The sequence below is a fragment of the Aythya fuligula genome, chromosome 1 (assembly GCF_009819795.1).
Source record: "Aythya fuligula isolate bAytFul2 chromosome 1, bAytFul2.pri, whole genome shotgun sequence".
In the NCBI taxonomy this organism is placed as follows: Eukaryota; Metazoa; Chordata; class Aves; order Anseriformes; family Anatidae; genus Aythya; species Aythya fuligula.
Genome location: NC_045559.1, coordinates 163,037,012 through 163,054,967, shown reverse-complemented (window position 1 = coordinate 163,054,967; position 17,956 = coordinate 163,037,012). Strand labels below are relative to the sequence as shown.

Sequence of the window (17,956 nt, the reverse complement as noted above, 5' to 3'; positions counted from 1 at the left end):
GGGTGCAGAAACAGCAACCTTAAGGCAACAAGGGTCCCAAATATATCTGGTCTGTTAAATCCCACTACTTGCTTTAATAATTTCGAGGTGGGAGTCTGTGCTAGGTTGTCTGCTGTGGATGACACCCACACAGTAGAGAAGTTTGTGCCCATAATGCCTCCTTCCTTGTCTGTTTAGCTGAACTCATATGCCACTGTAGCCTGGGAAACCTGTGAGTTACTCTGTCCTGTGCAACCAGATTCTGTCTGGGCTGGGCCAGCTTGTCTCAGTTCTCCAAGAGAAGCCCAGTGCATCTCAACCCATATCCCCACCACACTCTTGCCGTTTTCCACGTACCACACCGCCTTTGCAGAGCCACAGTGCCTTGCTGTTGCAATGCTAATGGAGCAGGCTGCAAAGCAGTCTTTTCATCTCTGTGGGATCCTCTTCTGGCAACATAAAGGGGGGGCCAGCTGAAGCCCACAGATCAGCTCTGGTGAACATGAAGAAGAAGTTTACCGCAGGGGGATCAGCTGTTTCAACAAGTCATACTGGGCAAAAACCTTGTGCTGCCCAGATGAGGTCAGTGCTGACAGAGCAGCCAGCTGCAAGTGACACAGTGAAGAAGTTCAGAAATGCCACTTCTGAAGGAAAGAAAGCATTGCTGGGCTTTCCCATCCTCCCTGTGAAGTCTCTCATGTGGCTTTGAGTACAAAACAGCAGAGGCCTATGGGCAGGCCCTGAATTTTAGGATCAGAGAAGATGTGGGAAAAGGGGACCTTCATGCCTGATCTCACTGCTGCAGGCTGCCTGGTGATGTGACAACACTACAGAAGGAACCCCACTTAGCTCTCTATGCTGCTCACCTCTTTGTGTATGAATGTAGTGAATTTTCAAAGCCCATCTTGCCATATCCTTACAGTGACTTCTTGGGGTCTGACCATATCTTTGTCGCAGCCCAGAAGCAGATTCTCCAACTCAGTTTGCTCCTTCAGGCCTGTACCTTTTTTCTCAAACACCCTGAAGCATCAGGCCTTCCATCTGAAGCACTCACCCTAAGGGAGATTATTTAGGCTGATGACTTGTGGAACGAGGCAGAGAAGGCCTTTCCCAATGCCACCTCCAGTCCTGATTGCTAACCCTGCCATGATCTCATTCCACAATGATTTACATGCAGTCTGACCACAGATCACCAACATCAGGGTGGCATCCACTCCTAGGGCATAAACTAGAGAAGACTTTTTTTTTATAAAGATTTGGGGATTGATATCTTGCACTGGTGTCAGGTGAGAGCTCCTGCTATCTGTCCTATGGCAGTAGGATTTGAGGGAGGAAGGAAGAAAAGATAACTTCTCCAGGTAAAAAAGGGGTATAATACCAGACAGTAAATACCACAGCATGCTGAGGGTAGGCCACAGACCCATCGACATCTTTCACTTTGAGTCAGTGAGCATGCTTATCGTACCACTGACTCCTGTATCTATCTGGAAGCATCAGGTGAAATAAGCATATAGCAAATGTAGCTGGGAAATAGTTGCTGGTCTCAATTGCCAGTTCCATTTTCCAAGGTGGCGTTTAAATCAGCTGATAATTCTTGACGGCCTTGCCACTCAGCTCTGGATAGAAATACAGCAGAGATACAAAACTAATACATTGAATTTCATGCAACAGAGACACCCAAGAGACAAGTGAGTTTCTTACTTTCCACCTTCCTTTAGCCATGATCTCTTTCCCACCTTTCTCATGAACATATGACAATTTCACAGAGGTCTGATTGCAAGCCCTTTCTCACACTCCCAGACTCTTGAACATCTCCCCATTGCTGTCCTATAGTTACGGTGAGGGCCTCACAGTGCATACCCATCTGGGATACAGGAATGAAAGGAGAGGTGAGGTGCATGATGCAAAATTGCAAACTTTGGAGCAGCTATCCTAACAGGCACCAGCTAGAAAAGTTTTCTGTGCCTATGTGAAAAGACTGTGTAAAGAAATGCCTGAGAGTGGTCTGATCCTCAGTTTGGGATTTATTTTTTTTTTCTTAGCCACATCTCAAGAGCAGTCGTCAACATGGTCAGTTCCCATGCTGGGGGTTCCCATCAAGCCCCCGAGAGAAGTCTCTAGTCAACTTCTTACTGTGTCTGAAAGTGACAGGCAGCATTTCTGACCAGAAATGATGGCACAGACAGAATTAAGTTAGGAGCAGAGGAAGAGCAACACAAAGCTCATCTGCCCTTGGTCTGCACACATGGCCAAGCAAGCAGAGGGAGACGGCTCCAGCAGAGCCTGGCTCCAATGGAGGAAGGAGTGTTGCCACCACTGCCAAGCATCTCCTGCTCCAGATGTGCCAGGCAGCTGGGCACAGCCCCAAGATTTTGAACTGTTCCCTACTGACCAGAGGATCAGGAAGAAGCAAATGCCACCAGCAAAGAAATGGGGATAGACAAAAAGCCGTATAACCCTGGATCGGGGAGATGCTCAGCCTGGCCCATGTGAGCACATTGCAAGGGCCAGCAGCAGCAGCGCAGTCACCACAATCCCCACGTGAACTGCAGTGGAGGGTGTGGACCCAAGTGCTGTGCTGAAATAAGTACTCACTCAGGCTCAGCTGCAAATACTGTCTGGGGAAACTGGTTACTCCTCCACCAACAGCTCAGCAGATACTGTCCTGTACCAGCTCCATATAAAACACTAAGAGACCTGGGGTCTCTTTCATCCCCTTATTCCTTTCCATGCCCCACAAAGATTTGCTCTTCCAGCATCCTAAGGGACAGGACATGTTTTATTTATACAGTCACATAGCTTTTCTTCCCTCTCCTCTCCCAGACAAGCATCCACTTTCCCTGATTTTTACTGGATATGCCTCCCAGATTTTCAGGGAGCAGAAAAGTACGGGGAAATATGCCTGGGCCTTGTTCGCACAGGGGGAAACAAGACAGTGCAGGGCTGTGCTGTGCTCGGAAGATGGAGAGTCCAGCTGCTTAGGGTAGTAGGGTGAGACATCACAAAGCAGAGGGGGAAAAACAACTTCTCAGCATCAGCCACCTCGTTCCTCCTAACAAGCCCACCTTTCAGCAGCAGCAGCAGCTGCAGCAGACAAACATAGAAGTACAAGGCAGGGATGGGTGGATCAGGTTTAAAAATAAAAAAATACAGCTTTATCTTTTCATTTACAGGCAACTTAGGCAGCAGGATGCCTCCTAAAAGTTGCCACCCAAGGAAGCTGTCTGCTTTTATTTTACTGTAAAAAAAAAAAAACACAGCCTTGCATTGTTCCTGCCCTGTGTGTATCCTTAGTTGAACAGTATGACTCAAGTCCCACTGCGCTTGTGCTGATGTCTTAGGGTGGACCACAAAATCCCAGTATTCCTTCATTTGTGACTCAGTCAATTAGTTGAACAAAAAATATGCACCTCCTTTCTCTTCTGATTTTTCCCTCACAGTTTGATAAAATACCATAACTGAGCAAGCAAATTAAAAGGCAAAAACTACCCTAAAAGAAATCACAGACTTCCAAACAGACTTCATAACTGCTCAGTTTGATGAAGAATGGAAACAGCTATGCTGCAGAAATGGGAAACCTGATTGTAAAAAGGCAGAATAAAGATATTTTAGTTGCTTATTTTAAAACTAAAGTCATGGTGCTGCCATCTTGCCATTCAGAACTGCTATCAGAGTCAATAGGATAAGCTGTGGGGGTTGGTGGTGCAACTAACATTGTACATTCACAATGAATATGATATTCAATTTTTTAATTTTTTTTTTTTTTTACTAAAAAATGCAGTGACTCAGAACAGCATATTTTTCTCCTTATGGCTAACTCCATTGCTCCTGCAACTTCCAAGGACACATGAGGAGGGACATCTTCAAATACTGTGGGGCAGGAAAAAGATAAATAAAATATTTGTTGATCTCCACTACATCTGACACTAGGTACCTTATTATGTGTACGGTTTTAAACCCTGCTGATGCTGAAAAGTCAACACAGATGATCAAAGGTTACAAAATCACTCCTTTCATTTTGTGAAAGTAGTTATTTTCCTTGATTTTTAATGCTTCCTGCATCTGTCTTAATCTACTATTCTGAAGATGAGTAATGTGGGGGAAAAGCCGTGTCATATAAATTCTGAAAAACAAGATTCTTCAACTGCTGCTTATGTAAAAAGGACCAATTAAAACCAAATCATTAACTTCTGTTTAAATGTTCCATTAGAAAAGTGTAATAGTATAAATGCTTTATGTATTTACAGCTCTTGTCTTCAAATATAACCTTTCTTCATTTTTTTGCAGATATTTCTCCATTTTAGAAATGTTGGTGTAATTATGCCCATTTTCTCTTTAGAGATGAATAGACAATCACAGTTAGAAATTCTCCAGTGTGTTTTACAGTCTGAAACATGTAATACTTAATCTCACAACTAATAACCACCATGGCACGTTTTATAATTACACCATAAATCAGAGACTGCCACATTCAATGTGTAATTTTAGGCTGTTTTGCAATATTTCTTGGCATTTTAAAAATCCTTCAGAGTTGGAAAATGCATGCTTTAATTATGTAAAACCATAAATGAGGAAAAAGTCTGGTTACAGGATTATCCTAAAAGGGACCACAAGATGCTAAAAGACAGCAAGACTCAGGTACCTTGTGGTACCTGAGAGCATATTGCCTGAGCAGATGATGCAGTCCAGCAATTGAAACAAAGAAAAAAAGATATGTATATATATCTGACAGCCTTGCAGGATGAGCAGGACAAAACAACAAGGATTCTGTGGCCTTTGCAGCATGGTTCATTGTTTAAATCCTTTCTGAGGGTTTGTATATTGGAGGCACTAAGCAGGAAGGGAGAGAGCACCTGCAGTGAAAGCTGGAGGAACAGCTCTGCCAACACACAAATCATCTCCCAGTACGTGTCTCAAGTGCTTCTGCAGCTGCTGACAGGTAAATGATTGACTCCCATAAAATTCAGTGGATTTTTCACCCAAAGTCCATTTCTGTTTGAAGCAGAGTGTTTTATCATTCATTCCTTTTTACCTTTGTATGCTTTAGGTGTTATTTTAGAGCTTCCCATGCAGGAAAAAAAAAAAAAAAAAAAAAAAAAAAAAAAAAAAAAAAAAAAAAAAAAGCTTGTGATGGTGGCTGGGATACTTTCGTAGGGGGCTTAAAATCCCTGAGCGGTAATTTAGATGCAGAGATGTTCTTATATCCCATAATTAATGTTGTAGCTTTTTGTATACTGGATCAAGATATCCACACCTTCCCCCTGGACTGCCAGCACAGTGAACGGGTGCATTGTCACACCTGGGCCTTGCTCTGAAAGAATCAGGAAGGTCTCCTTGCTGGGCACCTTGCTATGTAGGATGCAGCAGTTTAATGCAGTGACTAATACTTTAATTGCACTACAAAGTTCTGCTGGTTATTTAATTAAAACTGCCACATCCCTACATGCATTCACACCAATTTGGCTTCTGCTAATCAAACTGAATTTTTGCTAGTCGAGTAATATCATCCCCCCAAATGACACAAATCCTGCAATGACACCCGGCTGTGTGTTCACCACTTAGTGCAGACATCAGTGACTACTCTGATGAAGAGAGCAGTGTGTGATACAGGCTGCCACCATCAGCAGCAAAGGGAAGTTATCTCAAAGTCCATGCACACACTGCAAACCTATGTGATATCCTATACCCGGTGCTGTTATTCAGACCAGAATAATTCATGCCGTATGGAAACCCTACGGCCACCTGCTACTAGCTGTGGCCACCCCATTTCCTTAGAGGTGATCGATCTGTCTTGGACAAGATCTTGTGTGGCAACACCATTCATGTTTGGTACTGCTATCTTACAACTCATGCAAGCAAATCAACATACACAAGCTTCACCGAGCTATGTGGACTTGTCTTTAGAAGTAGCAGCTCTAATTTATGAAGGAGGAAAGAACATTTTATTGTAGACCTGGTGTATTGACTTGTAGCAACCTTTGCCAGAATAAGGCTTGGCACTTCCAAGATTTGCTATGTGAAGTTTGAAAAAAAAAAAAAAAAAAAAAAAAGGAAACGAGAATGTTGTAATTCATCAGAGATTGCAGTTGTCCCTGGTTGTGCAAGTATAAGAGAACTGCTATAGACTAGAAATTACCAGAACTATTGTTTTGTGGTGCAATCATTGTCCATTGCTGTGTAGTGTTGCTGCCTTGACAGACAGGCTGGAGCAGTAACTGCTCTTGCAGTGAAGACAGGAAGGAAGGAGGTAGGGCTGGGCAAGAAGAGGCACGGGAGAGCATAATGATAGTGGGGCAGAATTACAGCATCCCAAGATTTATGGCTGTATGGCTAACAGGATCTAGATCAAGCCACCTATTCCAGGTGTGATTCTGCCCCTAACAAAATTCTCACTTCTTTACTGTACTTGAAATATATTGCAGTAGAGAAGAAAGGCCCAGGTCCTGCAATTAGAAGGTGTCTAATGATCATTAAGAATAGCAGAGGCTCAGTAAGCAAAGCACATTGCTACCGGTCTCCCAATTTCTTGTGTTAGTGCAGCCCAGGAACAAGGTCACATCTTAAAAATTGGCTTAAAAGGCAGGAAGCTTGGCCTGTGTATTTTGTCATATTTTTTTTTAATTTCTTTAGGACAAAAGGAGCATAATACTGAGGGCAGATACAGTTTTCACTTGCAAACACACAGCTTGCAGGTGCGAGCACAGTTTAGCCTAAAATAACTAGAGGCAAAAGGAAGAAAAAGCTTAAAAATGTGATGTCAGCAGGAGAAAATGGGCCCTATGGGGCACTGGTTTTCTAAAGCCCTGTTCTGTAATCAACACAGCTCATTACTGTAGCCACGCACAATGTTACAAATGGCATTTTGATGAATGCATTTTGTCTTTCCATCACGCTTGCTAGTTAACAATTTTTTCTGCCCAAATTGCTGAACCATGCATATTGTGTCAAAGAAGAGGCAAGCAGCAGATTCCCTTTGTCAGGAGTGGACAGCCTGTGCCAAACCCTCCGTCAGTCATTTTCGACCTTCTTCTATTTAGACCCCTGCAAATTCTCCCGCGGAGGTACAGGACTTTGTATAGATGCCTTCTCCCCCTGCAGTGATAACCATACTGCTTTCCGTTCCCTCTCAGGCTACAGTGTACTCCTGACTTGAAGGTCTGTAGACCCAATTTTGTAAATCAGTCTCCCAAGCAATTTAATTTTGTGCATTTACAGCTTCACTTCCTTTTTTTTTAACCAAAAAAAAAAAAAAAAAAAGAGAGAGAGAGAGAGAGAAAAGTCACTTTCTCATAATAACTCAGTTCAGTCCCTAAAAATACTGATGTTATTATTGCAAAGTATTGGACAATCCATACAGGAACCAAAGTCAGAGAAGGAAGTGACCGTGTATCTAAAATCAGCCAGTGAATGGGGTGTGACAACAAATCACATTACAAAGCATATCACATGTTCTGGCTCCCATTTAAATTCACTTTCTTGACATGGGCGTAAAGATAGCTGGGCCTCTGCACTTCTTTCCTGTAATTGGTGTTTCTAAATGTCAAGTGGTAATAAAATATTGTAAGCTGGCAGCTACGGCACACACCTTGTTTTGAGGCCAAATGGATTGCTGATGGTGGATGCAGTCCTACTGCACTGTGCCTTTTAGAGATGGAAAGAGTAACGAGCCTTTTTTTTCCATTCTGACTGTGGGCTTTAGTCATTAGAGTAATAAATTAGAGCAATCAGGAGTTACACTGCTGCATAGTTTTTTCATATCTTTCATCTGTTCAGCTGTATTCACAGTTCCCTCCACTGGAAATGGCAGAGGAAAGGCAAAGGGCCCCAATTGCTGATGTCAGAAAACTTCCAAGATATAGTTAGTAACAAAGAGGGGTCAAGGAGATGCTCGGATTTCACTTCTGTCTCACTCTTTCCCAAAGAAGGGGGTGAAAATGAGAAATGGACTGGGATTATAAATGATATCCCAAGGGTGAAGGAAAAAGAGGACTGAAAGAGGACTGACCTGAGGGTTTGAATATGTTTTGTTGAATATGTTACTTTATGGTGGTCAAGTGCCTCCGGTGCCCAGAGAGGTTGTGGAGACTCCATCCTCTTGGTGATACTCAAAACCCAACTGGACACAGCTTGGGGCAACATATTCTGGGTAGCCATGCTGGGGAGATACGTTGGATTAGATGGTCTCCAAAGATCCCTTCCAACCTCAATGACTGTGAGTTTGTGGTTTTATGATTTAGATATTTTCTCCTTTTTTTTTTTTTTTTTTTTTTTTTCTGGAGGGAAGAGTGAGCTGGAAGAACAAAAAGAGAAAGGTAACAAATCCATTTTTCAGTCTAATAGCATTAACTTCTATTAACCTATCTAACTGTTGCCAACCTTGTCAATATGAGTGATCCTGTTAGCTGGGCTGGATTTTTATGCTCCAATGTCAGGGCCAAAGATAAATTTTCTGCACATCCAGGCTACCTCCAAAGTTTCCCTTGGTGTGGAAATGGAAAGGCAAGAAATAAGCACTGATGTACCTGCAGGTTCTGTTTCCCCATGGTACCAGGATTTGACCAAAGTGCACATCTCATCCAGGAGCTACGAAAAGCAGTTGGGATGTTTTATGTAGATGTAGGTTATGCATGCATGAGTGAAGAAGCTACAGAAATGCATGTGGGAAGAGGGTTAGTAGCCATGCTGAACAGCTGCTCATGTTTAAGAGAAAGACAAGACGAAGGTTTTAAATGGAGCCTGCACATAATGCACAGTACAGAAGCATGTGTGTGTCTGTAGGGCTGCGTTTTTGGAGTCCTGGGCCCTGGGTTCTTTGGCTAGATCCATGAACAGACACACTGCCACTTCTGTCATTTAAGGCACTTGGATACCCACTGCAATTTTCAGCCTCAAGTTATGCACTCAGAGATGACATCTTGTACTGGGTTTGAGGTGGGGAGGGGACATCACCAGGGCAGCTGACCTAAACCAGCCAAAGGGATATTCCATACCATATGGTGTCACACACAGCAATAAAAGGTGGAAAAAGGAAGAAGAGGGAGGGGTGGGCTCTTGTTGTGAAAACGTCGGTCCTCCTCCTGAATACTGGCTACGTGCGTTGAGGCCCTGCTTCAAGGACATGGTCGAGCATCGCTCATTTGTGGGAAGTAGAGAGTAATTTCTTTCCTCTGTGCCTCCACATGGCCTTTGCTTTTTTATTGTTGCTTGTTGTTTTGTTTTGTTTTATCCCTCTTTTCCTTCCCCCTTTAGTTAATTCACTTAATTAATAATAATTTTCCCTTAATAATTATTTTTCATTTAATTAAATTACCCTTATCTCAAACCATGAATTGTTTTTTCCCATTCTTCTTCCCCTCTTCTTCAGAAGAGGGCGAGTGAGAGAGCAGTTGTGGTGGAGTTTAGCTGCCCAGCAAGGCAAAACCGCCACAAATCCATAATCAGGCACAGGTAAAATAGGCAGATGTCTGGGTTGGAGCTGTCTGAGGAACAACTGATGCCCTCCTGTCTCTTTTTATGTGCCCATGCCCTCCCCAGATCTCACACAATACTGCTAGCCCTACTCTGCTCTCCCTCTGCTTGTGCTGCTAGATTTAATTTTGCATTTCTGAGGCAATGAATCAGTTTTTCCTGACAGCTGAGAATCCCTGACAGCTCTGGAGGGAGGCTGCATGCAGAAAGGGGTCTGCTGAGCATCTCAGGTGGCACAGGGAGAACTGGATGTCCAGGGACAGGAGAAGGGAGAAGATTCAATCTGGGACAGGACTATCCCTTTCTGTAGCAGTTAGATCCACTCAAATCAATGTTAAACTTCACCTGTAGATCCATGCTGTTCTCTGTCTGGAAGCACTCAGGGGCTGGAGAAAGCTTTACACAATGATTTAAGGCTGGACTTAAAGGGCTGAGGCTCCTCTAAGTAGGTTTTAGGCAGTGAACACCGAAGTGCAAGACCGCAACTGAAAAGATATGGTACTTTGCTCCCTAATTCAGAACATGCCTAAACTTCAGACATATTAATTTTTAATTCTGATTTATTTAGATTTATTTCTGATCTATTCATGCTGTTCTGTGATCTGCTACATTCCTGATAGGATGGTTGGGCATGGATTTCTCTACCTTGTAGTAGTTTGAGACTCCCACAGCAGTGAAAACCCTAAACTGGTGTTGGGAGAAGTGCCTCCTTCCTCAGGGAAGTCATCCTTGCCTGAGATGCAGAAAGCTTGCTAGTAGGAAGGAATCTGATTTATTTGCTCTCATATAGTGATTCATGGTTTTAAAGCACTATCAAATGCCAAGAGACACTAACCCAACATATGGTCTGAAATTCTGATGGTACACAATACCCATGTCTGAACTGCATGCATTACACAGGACACAGATATAGTGAGGGGAAATAAAATGTACATAATAGGACATTTAAGTTAAAACAGCCTTTGCCACCCTGTATTCTGCTACTGGGTTGATTTCTCTCCTGGTCAGTGAAGTTTTCCATGGTGTACCATGGTTCCCCAACATCAGCCTGACACACCTGGTGACCTCTTCTCTCCATGCTCCCAAATGTACGGTATTCAAATCAATTTACTAGCTTCCATGTGCTAATAAAATATCACATATATTAGTTCACTCATGACATGTGAATGTGACTGGCAAATTCCTATCCACGTCCACATGTTCCATCAGTTTAGAGTACAGTTAGTCAGAGGAAAGTTGAAAGTGAAGAAAAAGGAACATTTCCAGGCAGAGGAGGAAATGGGCAGGACAAGATGAACACCAGAACAGGCTTAATATGCCCTCCCCCACCCCAAACACACATATATAAGTAGTGAAAGAGTGATTTCCCCAGCTCCTGAGCTATCACTCATTTGCTGCTTCTCTCTGGGACCTCACACCATCCCTCCAAAATGCTGGCAAAGGTACTGTCTTGTTTCTTTGCACTGTAAGGTGAACTTTTCTGTGTAAGTATTTGTTGTACTCTCACTGTTGATGTTCAGTGGGTGTGCATCATGCTGTGGGATATGTGATTCACCTGCTTTCAATGCCCTGTGTTACTCAAGATAGTCTTGATGCTTTAGCACAGAGCTCAGTGAGAATTTATCTGAAATAATGCAAATAATCCCTGGAGGTGTTCAAGGCCAGGCTGGATGGAGCTTTGAGCAACCTGGTCTGGTGGGAGTTGTCCCTGCCCATGGCAGGGGTGTTGGAAGTAGATGACCTTTGAGGTGCCTTCCAACCCAAACCATTCTGTGATTCCGTGATTCTGTGGTTGATTCTATATAGTTCTGGTCACCATTGCCAGGAGAGAGAAATACAGTTAGAAGAGTGCAAAGAAAAGCTACTAGCATAGGAGGGGTGAGCCTGTACTAAAAAGGAGAGAGCAGCACAGTTCAGTTTATTTAACTTAGCCAAACGAAGGCCAAGAGGAAATACTATCACTGTGTGTGGATATGTGCTAGAAAGTAGAGGAAGGGGAAGGAGGAGAGTAAGTGGGAAGAGATGATTTCCAAAGGAACTTTCTAACTGAGATATTAACAGCAGCTAATAGCTCCAGTCAAGAAGAAGCAGACTGGGTTTGCATAATGGGTCAGTGCTCAATGGGAAAAATAAAAATTAAAAAAAAAAAAAAAAAAAAAAAACATAAAAATAAATTTAAAAAAAGCAATATAATTCCCAGATCAGCAGGAGCCAGGAACAAGGAGTCACTGCTTTTCATAGAGGTGAGACCTTGCCTTGGAGAAAAGCTGGATCTGCAGCTGAGCTGGAGTTCAGTGGGAGTTGGGAGCCTGGAGCAGTGGGTGCAAGGTAACGCTGCCAGGTCCCCTCTCCCGCTGAGCTCCAAGTTCAGCAAGGCTTGTGATAATAATCCTGCTTCTCGGGGAGATTAAATCCTGCCTCCTGGAGTGCTAGTGGCTGTGTGGGCCTGAACTGCCACATTCCCACTGACTTCAGTGCAATGAAAAGGTGCTGTGGAAAGCCAGGCGCTTTGTGCTTGTGTTTCTTTATGTGCATATGCTTCTGTGTGTGTATATATAATAAATATATAAACATTTATATAAATAAATATATATATATATGTCTTGCAAAGTCACATCACCTGCAGTACTTAGCCTCGAGGACTTCAGAAGGAAGCAGCAGAAATAGAGAACAGATAAGGACACAAAAGAAAGTAAAACCAAAACATAAATAACCACATGGCATTTCTGGGAATAAAAAGGGGAAGAAAACAAGCCTTTGTTTTGCTGATGCAATCTGTGCCAACATGCTAAGCAGTAACCCCAGACTGACAGAAAAAAAAAAAAAAAAAGAAGAAATAAAAAGTTGTTTGTTTTTTGTTGTTGTTGTTTTGGTTTTTGTTTTGTTTTGTTTTTTTGTTTTGTTTTGTTTTTAATAAAGGAAACATCTAATTTATTTATTTTTTCCCTCTCAGACAGTTACAGGAAACTTTGCCAATGTGATTCATGGTTTGAATGCAAACCACCTGACAGATCAAGTCATTCAGAGAAGCAAGCGAATGATTCTGGATACTCTTGGAGTGGGGCTTCTGGGGACCAGCACTGAGGTCTACCACAAGGTGAAACAGTACAGCAAAGTAAGTTTGGCATTCATGGTATACACTAAGGATTGCCTACAGGAAAAGCAAAGGATAATATAGTCTATAAGGGGAAACTTTGTCATTGCAAAATTATTTGGGTGATGGAAAGAGGAAGGCAATGTTCTTCCCACTGGAGATGGGGAAACTTCATTGCTTGAGTTACGTTAACTCTGGATGAGCAAAGGTCTATGTAACAGACTATGCTGAGACCCCCCCCCCACCACAAGCAGAAAATAGTTTATTAAGAATCTCTTCTTTTCTTTCACCTATGAGATCTTATTAAAAGCACCAGCAAAGCAAACATTACTTGGTGCTGGACTTTCTAACATAAGGGACAGTTAAACGGAAGAAAAGTTAGTATTGGGTTGTTTTCAGTCCACAAAATAGAACAGTCATCTGAGGTACATTGGCCATATTTCTCCTCCAGTCTGGCACTGCTTGTGCTAAAGGAACATTTGACCCTGAGGAGAACCCTTCCCAACACAGGATTGCATCAGTTAGGAAGGAGTTTAGACCAATGTTTTACTGCTAATACCTGGGTAGTTGGGCTCAGGCTACAGAACACTGTGTGACAATAAGGCTCCTTGCACAGATAGCCCCCTTCCCAAACTGTGGTGGTTATTCCTTTTTATTTAATTTCATAAAGATCTTTTGTTGGCAAAAAGATCTGCACATCAAAAGGAGAGGAACAGAGTACAGGGGTACCAGCATCAGGAGGCCACATATCATTTACCAGGGTCTACTAAAACATTGAAAGACATAACTTTTACCTGGAGATCTTCCCCAACAAGATGACTGCCCTGAGGGAATTGCTCATGAGCGGTGAGAAGGGACACGGATGGCCAGAGGTTTTGTGGAGGTACTGAACGGCCAGGTCCATGCTGTTGGCCTGCCCCCTATGATCTGTTTGGGTGGAAGGGGCCCTTGACAGAGGTCATCAGGAAAATGAGTTTCTTTTCATACTTTCCGATAGAGAGGTATTTCTCCCATGAAAGGGAAGAGTTTGGTCTCAAGAGGGTAGGATCTGATCTCAGTTACATAAAAGATACTGCGCACGTTTATCCTTGGTTTCAGGACTTTGAATTAATTGATGTCAATTTGTTCCAGATCTACAGCTCAGATATATCCAGTACCATCTGGGGCCACTTGGATTTCCGACTGCCTCCTCTGTATGCAGCTTTTGTGAATGGAGTGGCTGTAAGAGATGCTCTTTTATTTGCTCTTAAATCACACTAATTGATTCCATTCTCACTCCAGAGAACAGAGTGCTCCTAAAATCTTAGTTTACTTTAATCTTGTGCCTGAAGCCTACTACAAAACTTCACTAGTGTCTTTCCCTAATGTGCTTCAACTTTCTTCCAATGAGACCAGGCTCAAGGTGTGATATATATCTGCATCCCTTGCCTTTAATTTGGGATTCAGGGCTGTTTTCAAAGGTCAGAACCCTACAGCTTGTTACTGCCTGGCTACAGCAACTGCATAACAAAGAGATGCTCCATCTCTCACTGGTATCAGCAGATTTCACCCCAGCTTGCAAAGTATAGTAACAGAAAAACATAGATACAGACATATTTACATACACATACACACATACAATATATCTCAGAACAATTAATCTTCAGTCATGCAGTTTGCAAAAGCCAGTTATGGATTTTGGACACATACTTTGCCAGTAATGCATGATTGGCTTCCCAGAAGTTTGTCTAAATTCAAATTTAGGCGGAAACCAGGTGAAATCAACAGATACACCAAGAGGTGGGAGTGGACAAATTTGGCTACTATGCAAAACTAAAGAAGGTGACCATCCATGGAATTGATATACTAAGCCTATCTAAATTCATGTGCCAACAAAACTTCTTGACAACAAGAAGACTTCAACAAGAATTTAGAAGTGGGCTCTGGGTGTGGGAGAGAAAAGACATCTGTGAATACTCTTAAGCTAAGCAGCTTGTCCCAGTTTTAAGACTGTAGATTTCTCCTGAGCCCAGGAACTCCAGGCAAGCTGGCTCCTCATGCAACATGTGCTCAAAATTCAGGCTGAAGTCTGATGTCCATTTGCAGGCTTGTGCTGGTTGCAACAGAGAAGTTATGCTGATATAACTTTGTTAGTGGTGTGGACTTGGGCTGCTATAGCTCTAGTGGGGTAAGCCCTAATGCCAGCATCAGCTGCAGCACAGGGGAAGTGGTTCGTTATGTTAACATTTTGTTCTGGGGGAAGTGAAAATGCACCATTCATGTAGTGGAACTAAAATTGCTGCCATAATTATACCATAATTATATCATCTAATTAAAGCCACAAAAACCTATTGTAGAAAACAAGAATCATTGTCAAACTGGTTTTAGACTGGTGCAACCTGAGGTAGAATTATGAATTAACCTGAGTTAGAATTATTATATACATATTTATTCTAAAGCATGATAAATGCTTTATATTGCATTTCCACTTCTCATAGAGCCATGTTGAGAGTAAAGGACTTAGAAGAAAGACCTTTTAAGTTTCGCTTTCTAAGGAAAAACTAGTTTTTCAGTCTCATTTACAACAGCTACACTATTTTCATTTGACTTAGCCAGTCTTGCCAAGTCCAAGTTTATTGCTGATGACAAATCAAAGCTTCTCTCTCTGTTAGGTGCACTCAATGGATTTTGATGACACATGGCATCCAGCCACACACCCCTCTGGGGCTGTGCTCCCTGCCGTGATTGCTCTCTCCGAGGCCTTTCCACAGAAGAAAAAAATCTCAGGTCTTGACCTGCTCTTAGCTTTCAATGTGGGAATCGAGGTGCAAGGCAGGTTGCTACGCTTTTCCAATGAAGCCAGAAATATTCCAAAAAGGTATATAAAAATAATTCAGGTAAAAAGTTAAATGGAAGTGTTAATATACTTAAATAGATAGCACTTAATATACAAATAGCATAGTTAATCATATTTTCTGTTGTTGGTCCAGCAATTTTGGAAAGCTTCAAAGCTTCAATCTTAAACATGAATATACTTACGTAACTCCTTACTGCTTGGGTAATTGATTTCTTCTCGAGAGCATTGATCAGTTTACAAAAAGGCTCTGCTGATCTCTCTATTAATTAAAATCAGCAGCAAAGTAGCAACATTTATTAGCACAGGTCAAAAGATCTCAAGAACATATATGACCTTCTCTCTGGCTCACTTGCTCTCAGCAGCCTGGAGTCACCTGTGCTGGGCTCAGAGCAGAGCCCAAGAAGACAGGGTGGGAGAAATGCCCTGGAAGTATGGGATGGACTAGATGTCTCCTTGGTAGCTCCTGTGTTTTCCTTCTACCAGTTTTGCAAACCTGGTTCAGAATAATAAAACTTGCATCCTCTAGTACATATAATTTATAGATGAGGAAAAACTGTGACGCTTTTGCCATTTTCCTGTTCAGTTTACCTTGACTTATGAGCACTTCTAACTTTCCAATTGCTTTCTGGGGAGCTGGGGAGGCCCTATTACAAGTGCTATTACTACAGTTTAACTTTTTCCTGGGGAAAACAGCAGTTTCTTCCATTAGGACCACACCTGAATTATGAATGTACGTTTCTTTACAGTACTGTCCACCTTGCAATGTAGTAAAGGGAAATTGAAGCTTGTATATATAGTGAATTTGGGTGACTTTCTGAAATGAGGTAACAAAGAGATTTTGTTTTCTCAGGTTTCACCCACCGACTGTAGTTGGTACGATGGGGAGTGCAGCAGCTTGTGCAAAACTGCTGGCTCTTGACCAGGCGAAATGCAAAAACGCCTTGGCTATTGCTGCCTCCTATGCAGGCGCCCCCCTGGCGAATGCAGCAACCCAAATGAAGCCCCTCCACATTGGCAATGCTGCCAAACATGGACTGGAAGCAGCTTGCTTAGCCTCACAGGACCTTCAAGGAAACAAACAGATCTTGGACATGGAGTCAGGGATGGGCGCCTTTTACACAGATTACAGCCCACAGTCTCTGCCAACCTTGCAGTCCTACGCCTGGCTGTTGGACCAGCAGGACGTGGCCATCAAGCGCTTCCCTGCTCATCTTGGAACGCACTGGGTGGCTGATGCAGCATCTTCTGCTAGGAGGAAGCTCGTGGAGAGCAGTGACCATGTGCTTCCCCTTGATAAAATTGAGAAAGTCATTGTCAAAGTCCCAGAAGTCAAGTACGTGAACAGGCCCAACCCGAACTCGGAACACGAAGCCCGACACTCCTTCCAGTTCGTTGCCTGCTCTGCTCTGCTGGACGGCAGCATGTCGGTCCAGTCCTTTGCCAGTGAGAACATCCACCGGCCAGCCTTGCGAGAGCTTCTCTGCAAAACTCAGCTAGAGCACCCTGCCGATAACAAACCTAGCTTCGAGAGTCTTTACTGCGAAGTGACTGTCGTGCTTCGGGACGGCAACACGATTAGCGACCGCTGCGACACCTTTTACGGACACTGGAGGAAACCTCTGGAAAAGGAGGACCTGGAGAAAAAATTCCAATCCAATGCTTCTGAAGTCCTCCCTCCAGAAGCCACAGAAGGCATTATAGAGACTGTGTACAACCTGGAAAAAGTAAAGGACTGCTCCATATTAAGTATGTTTTTATCAGGACAGTCAGCTAGAGCACTTTCAGAGAAACTGCGCTTACTTTGAACTCACAGCTAGATGCTATTCGCCAAGCAAACAAAATTCAGGAAGAGCCCTTAGTGGCTCAAGCACTTTTAAATTGGACTTACTAACACAAGAGCCATTGTCAGTCCAATATTCCAGTTTTTGACTAAGTAAGTAATTTAGAAATAACATGCACGGTTCAGTCAGAGAGGCTGAAGATCTGCTGGCACAGTCTACTTCAATTATCTTTCTATCTCCAGAGGCAGAGCACTGCCTGCGTGCTGCATAAGTTTCCCTAGCCTTCTGCCAAAAGAAGTCTGCATGTTCTGCTTCTGCTAAATCACTTCGTAAAGGAAATCCAAATTCTGGAGGAGTATGGGAATGCTATCTCTGTGAGAAACACCACTGTGAGAAGGACAGAAAATAAGTCTCTGTGTATTTCTGTACATTTAGTTATAGCATATCCTTGAAGAGGCCACCTGCTACATCACAGCTTTGATGTTTGCAGTAAAATAAACACACAAGACAGAGTAGTAGCTCTTGATAGCAAAGCCTGATGTACTGCAGAGTATCAAGACCAGAATGTTCTTCATCACGCTGCTGCACAGCAAGAGGGACAACTCTACACTCCTACTCCACTCCTAGAAGCGTTATTTCCAGCCCCATCTTTTGGCTGCTTAATAGTACAGGTTTATTCCTGCTGTATGCCGACATCAACTAAAAGGTGTTGGCTCAACAGGATATTCACCCCCACTTCACCCAATAGCAGCCACTGAGACAACCAGAAACTTTTAACAATTGTGCATTTAGGCTGTG

The 17,956-nt window shown here is 42.9% G+C and overlaps 1 protein-coding gene across 1 annotated transcript; it reads left to right on the top strand.

Annotated features, from left to right (window-relative positions):
* The first annotated feature begins 8,520 nt into the window (after positions 1 to 8,520).
* On the top strand, positions 8,521 to 17,182 carry ACOD1 (aconitate decarboxylase 1). The gene is made up of 5 exons (XM_032204564.1): positions 8,521 to 8,595; positions 12,401 to 12,562; positions 13,673 to 13,762; positions 15,193 to 15,398; positions 16,228 to 17,182. Exons 1-5 carry the CDS (start codon positions 8,521 to 8,523, stop codon positions 17,180 to 17,182), a joined length of 1,488 nt encoding a protein of 495 aa, XP_032060455.1.
* Positions 17,183 to 17,956: the final 774 nt, after the last annotated feature.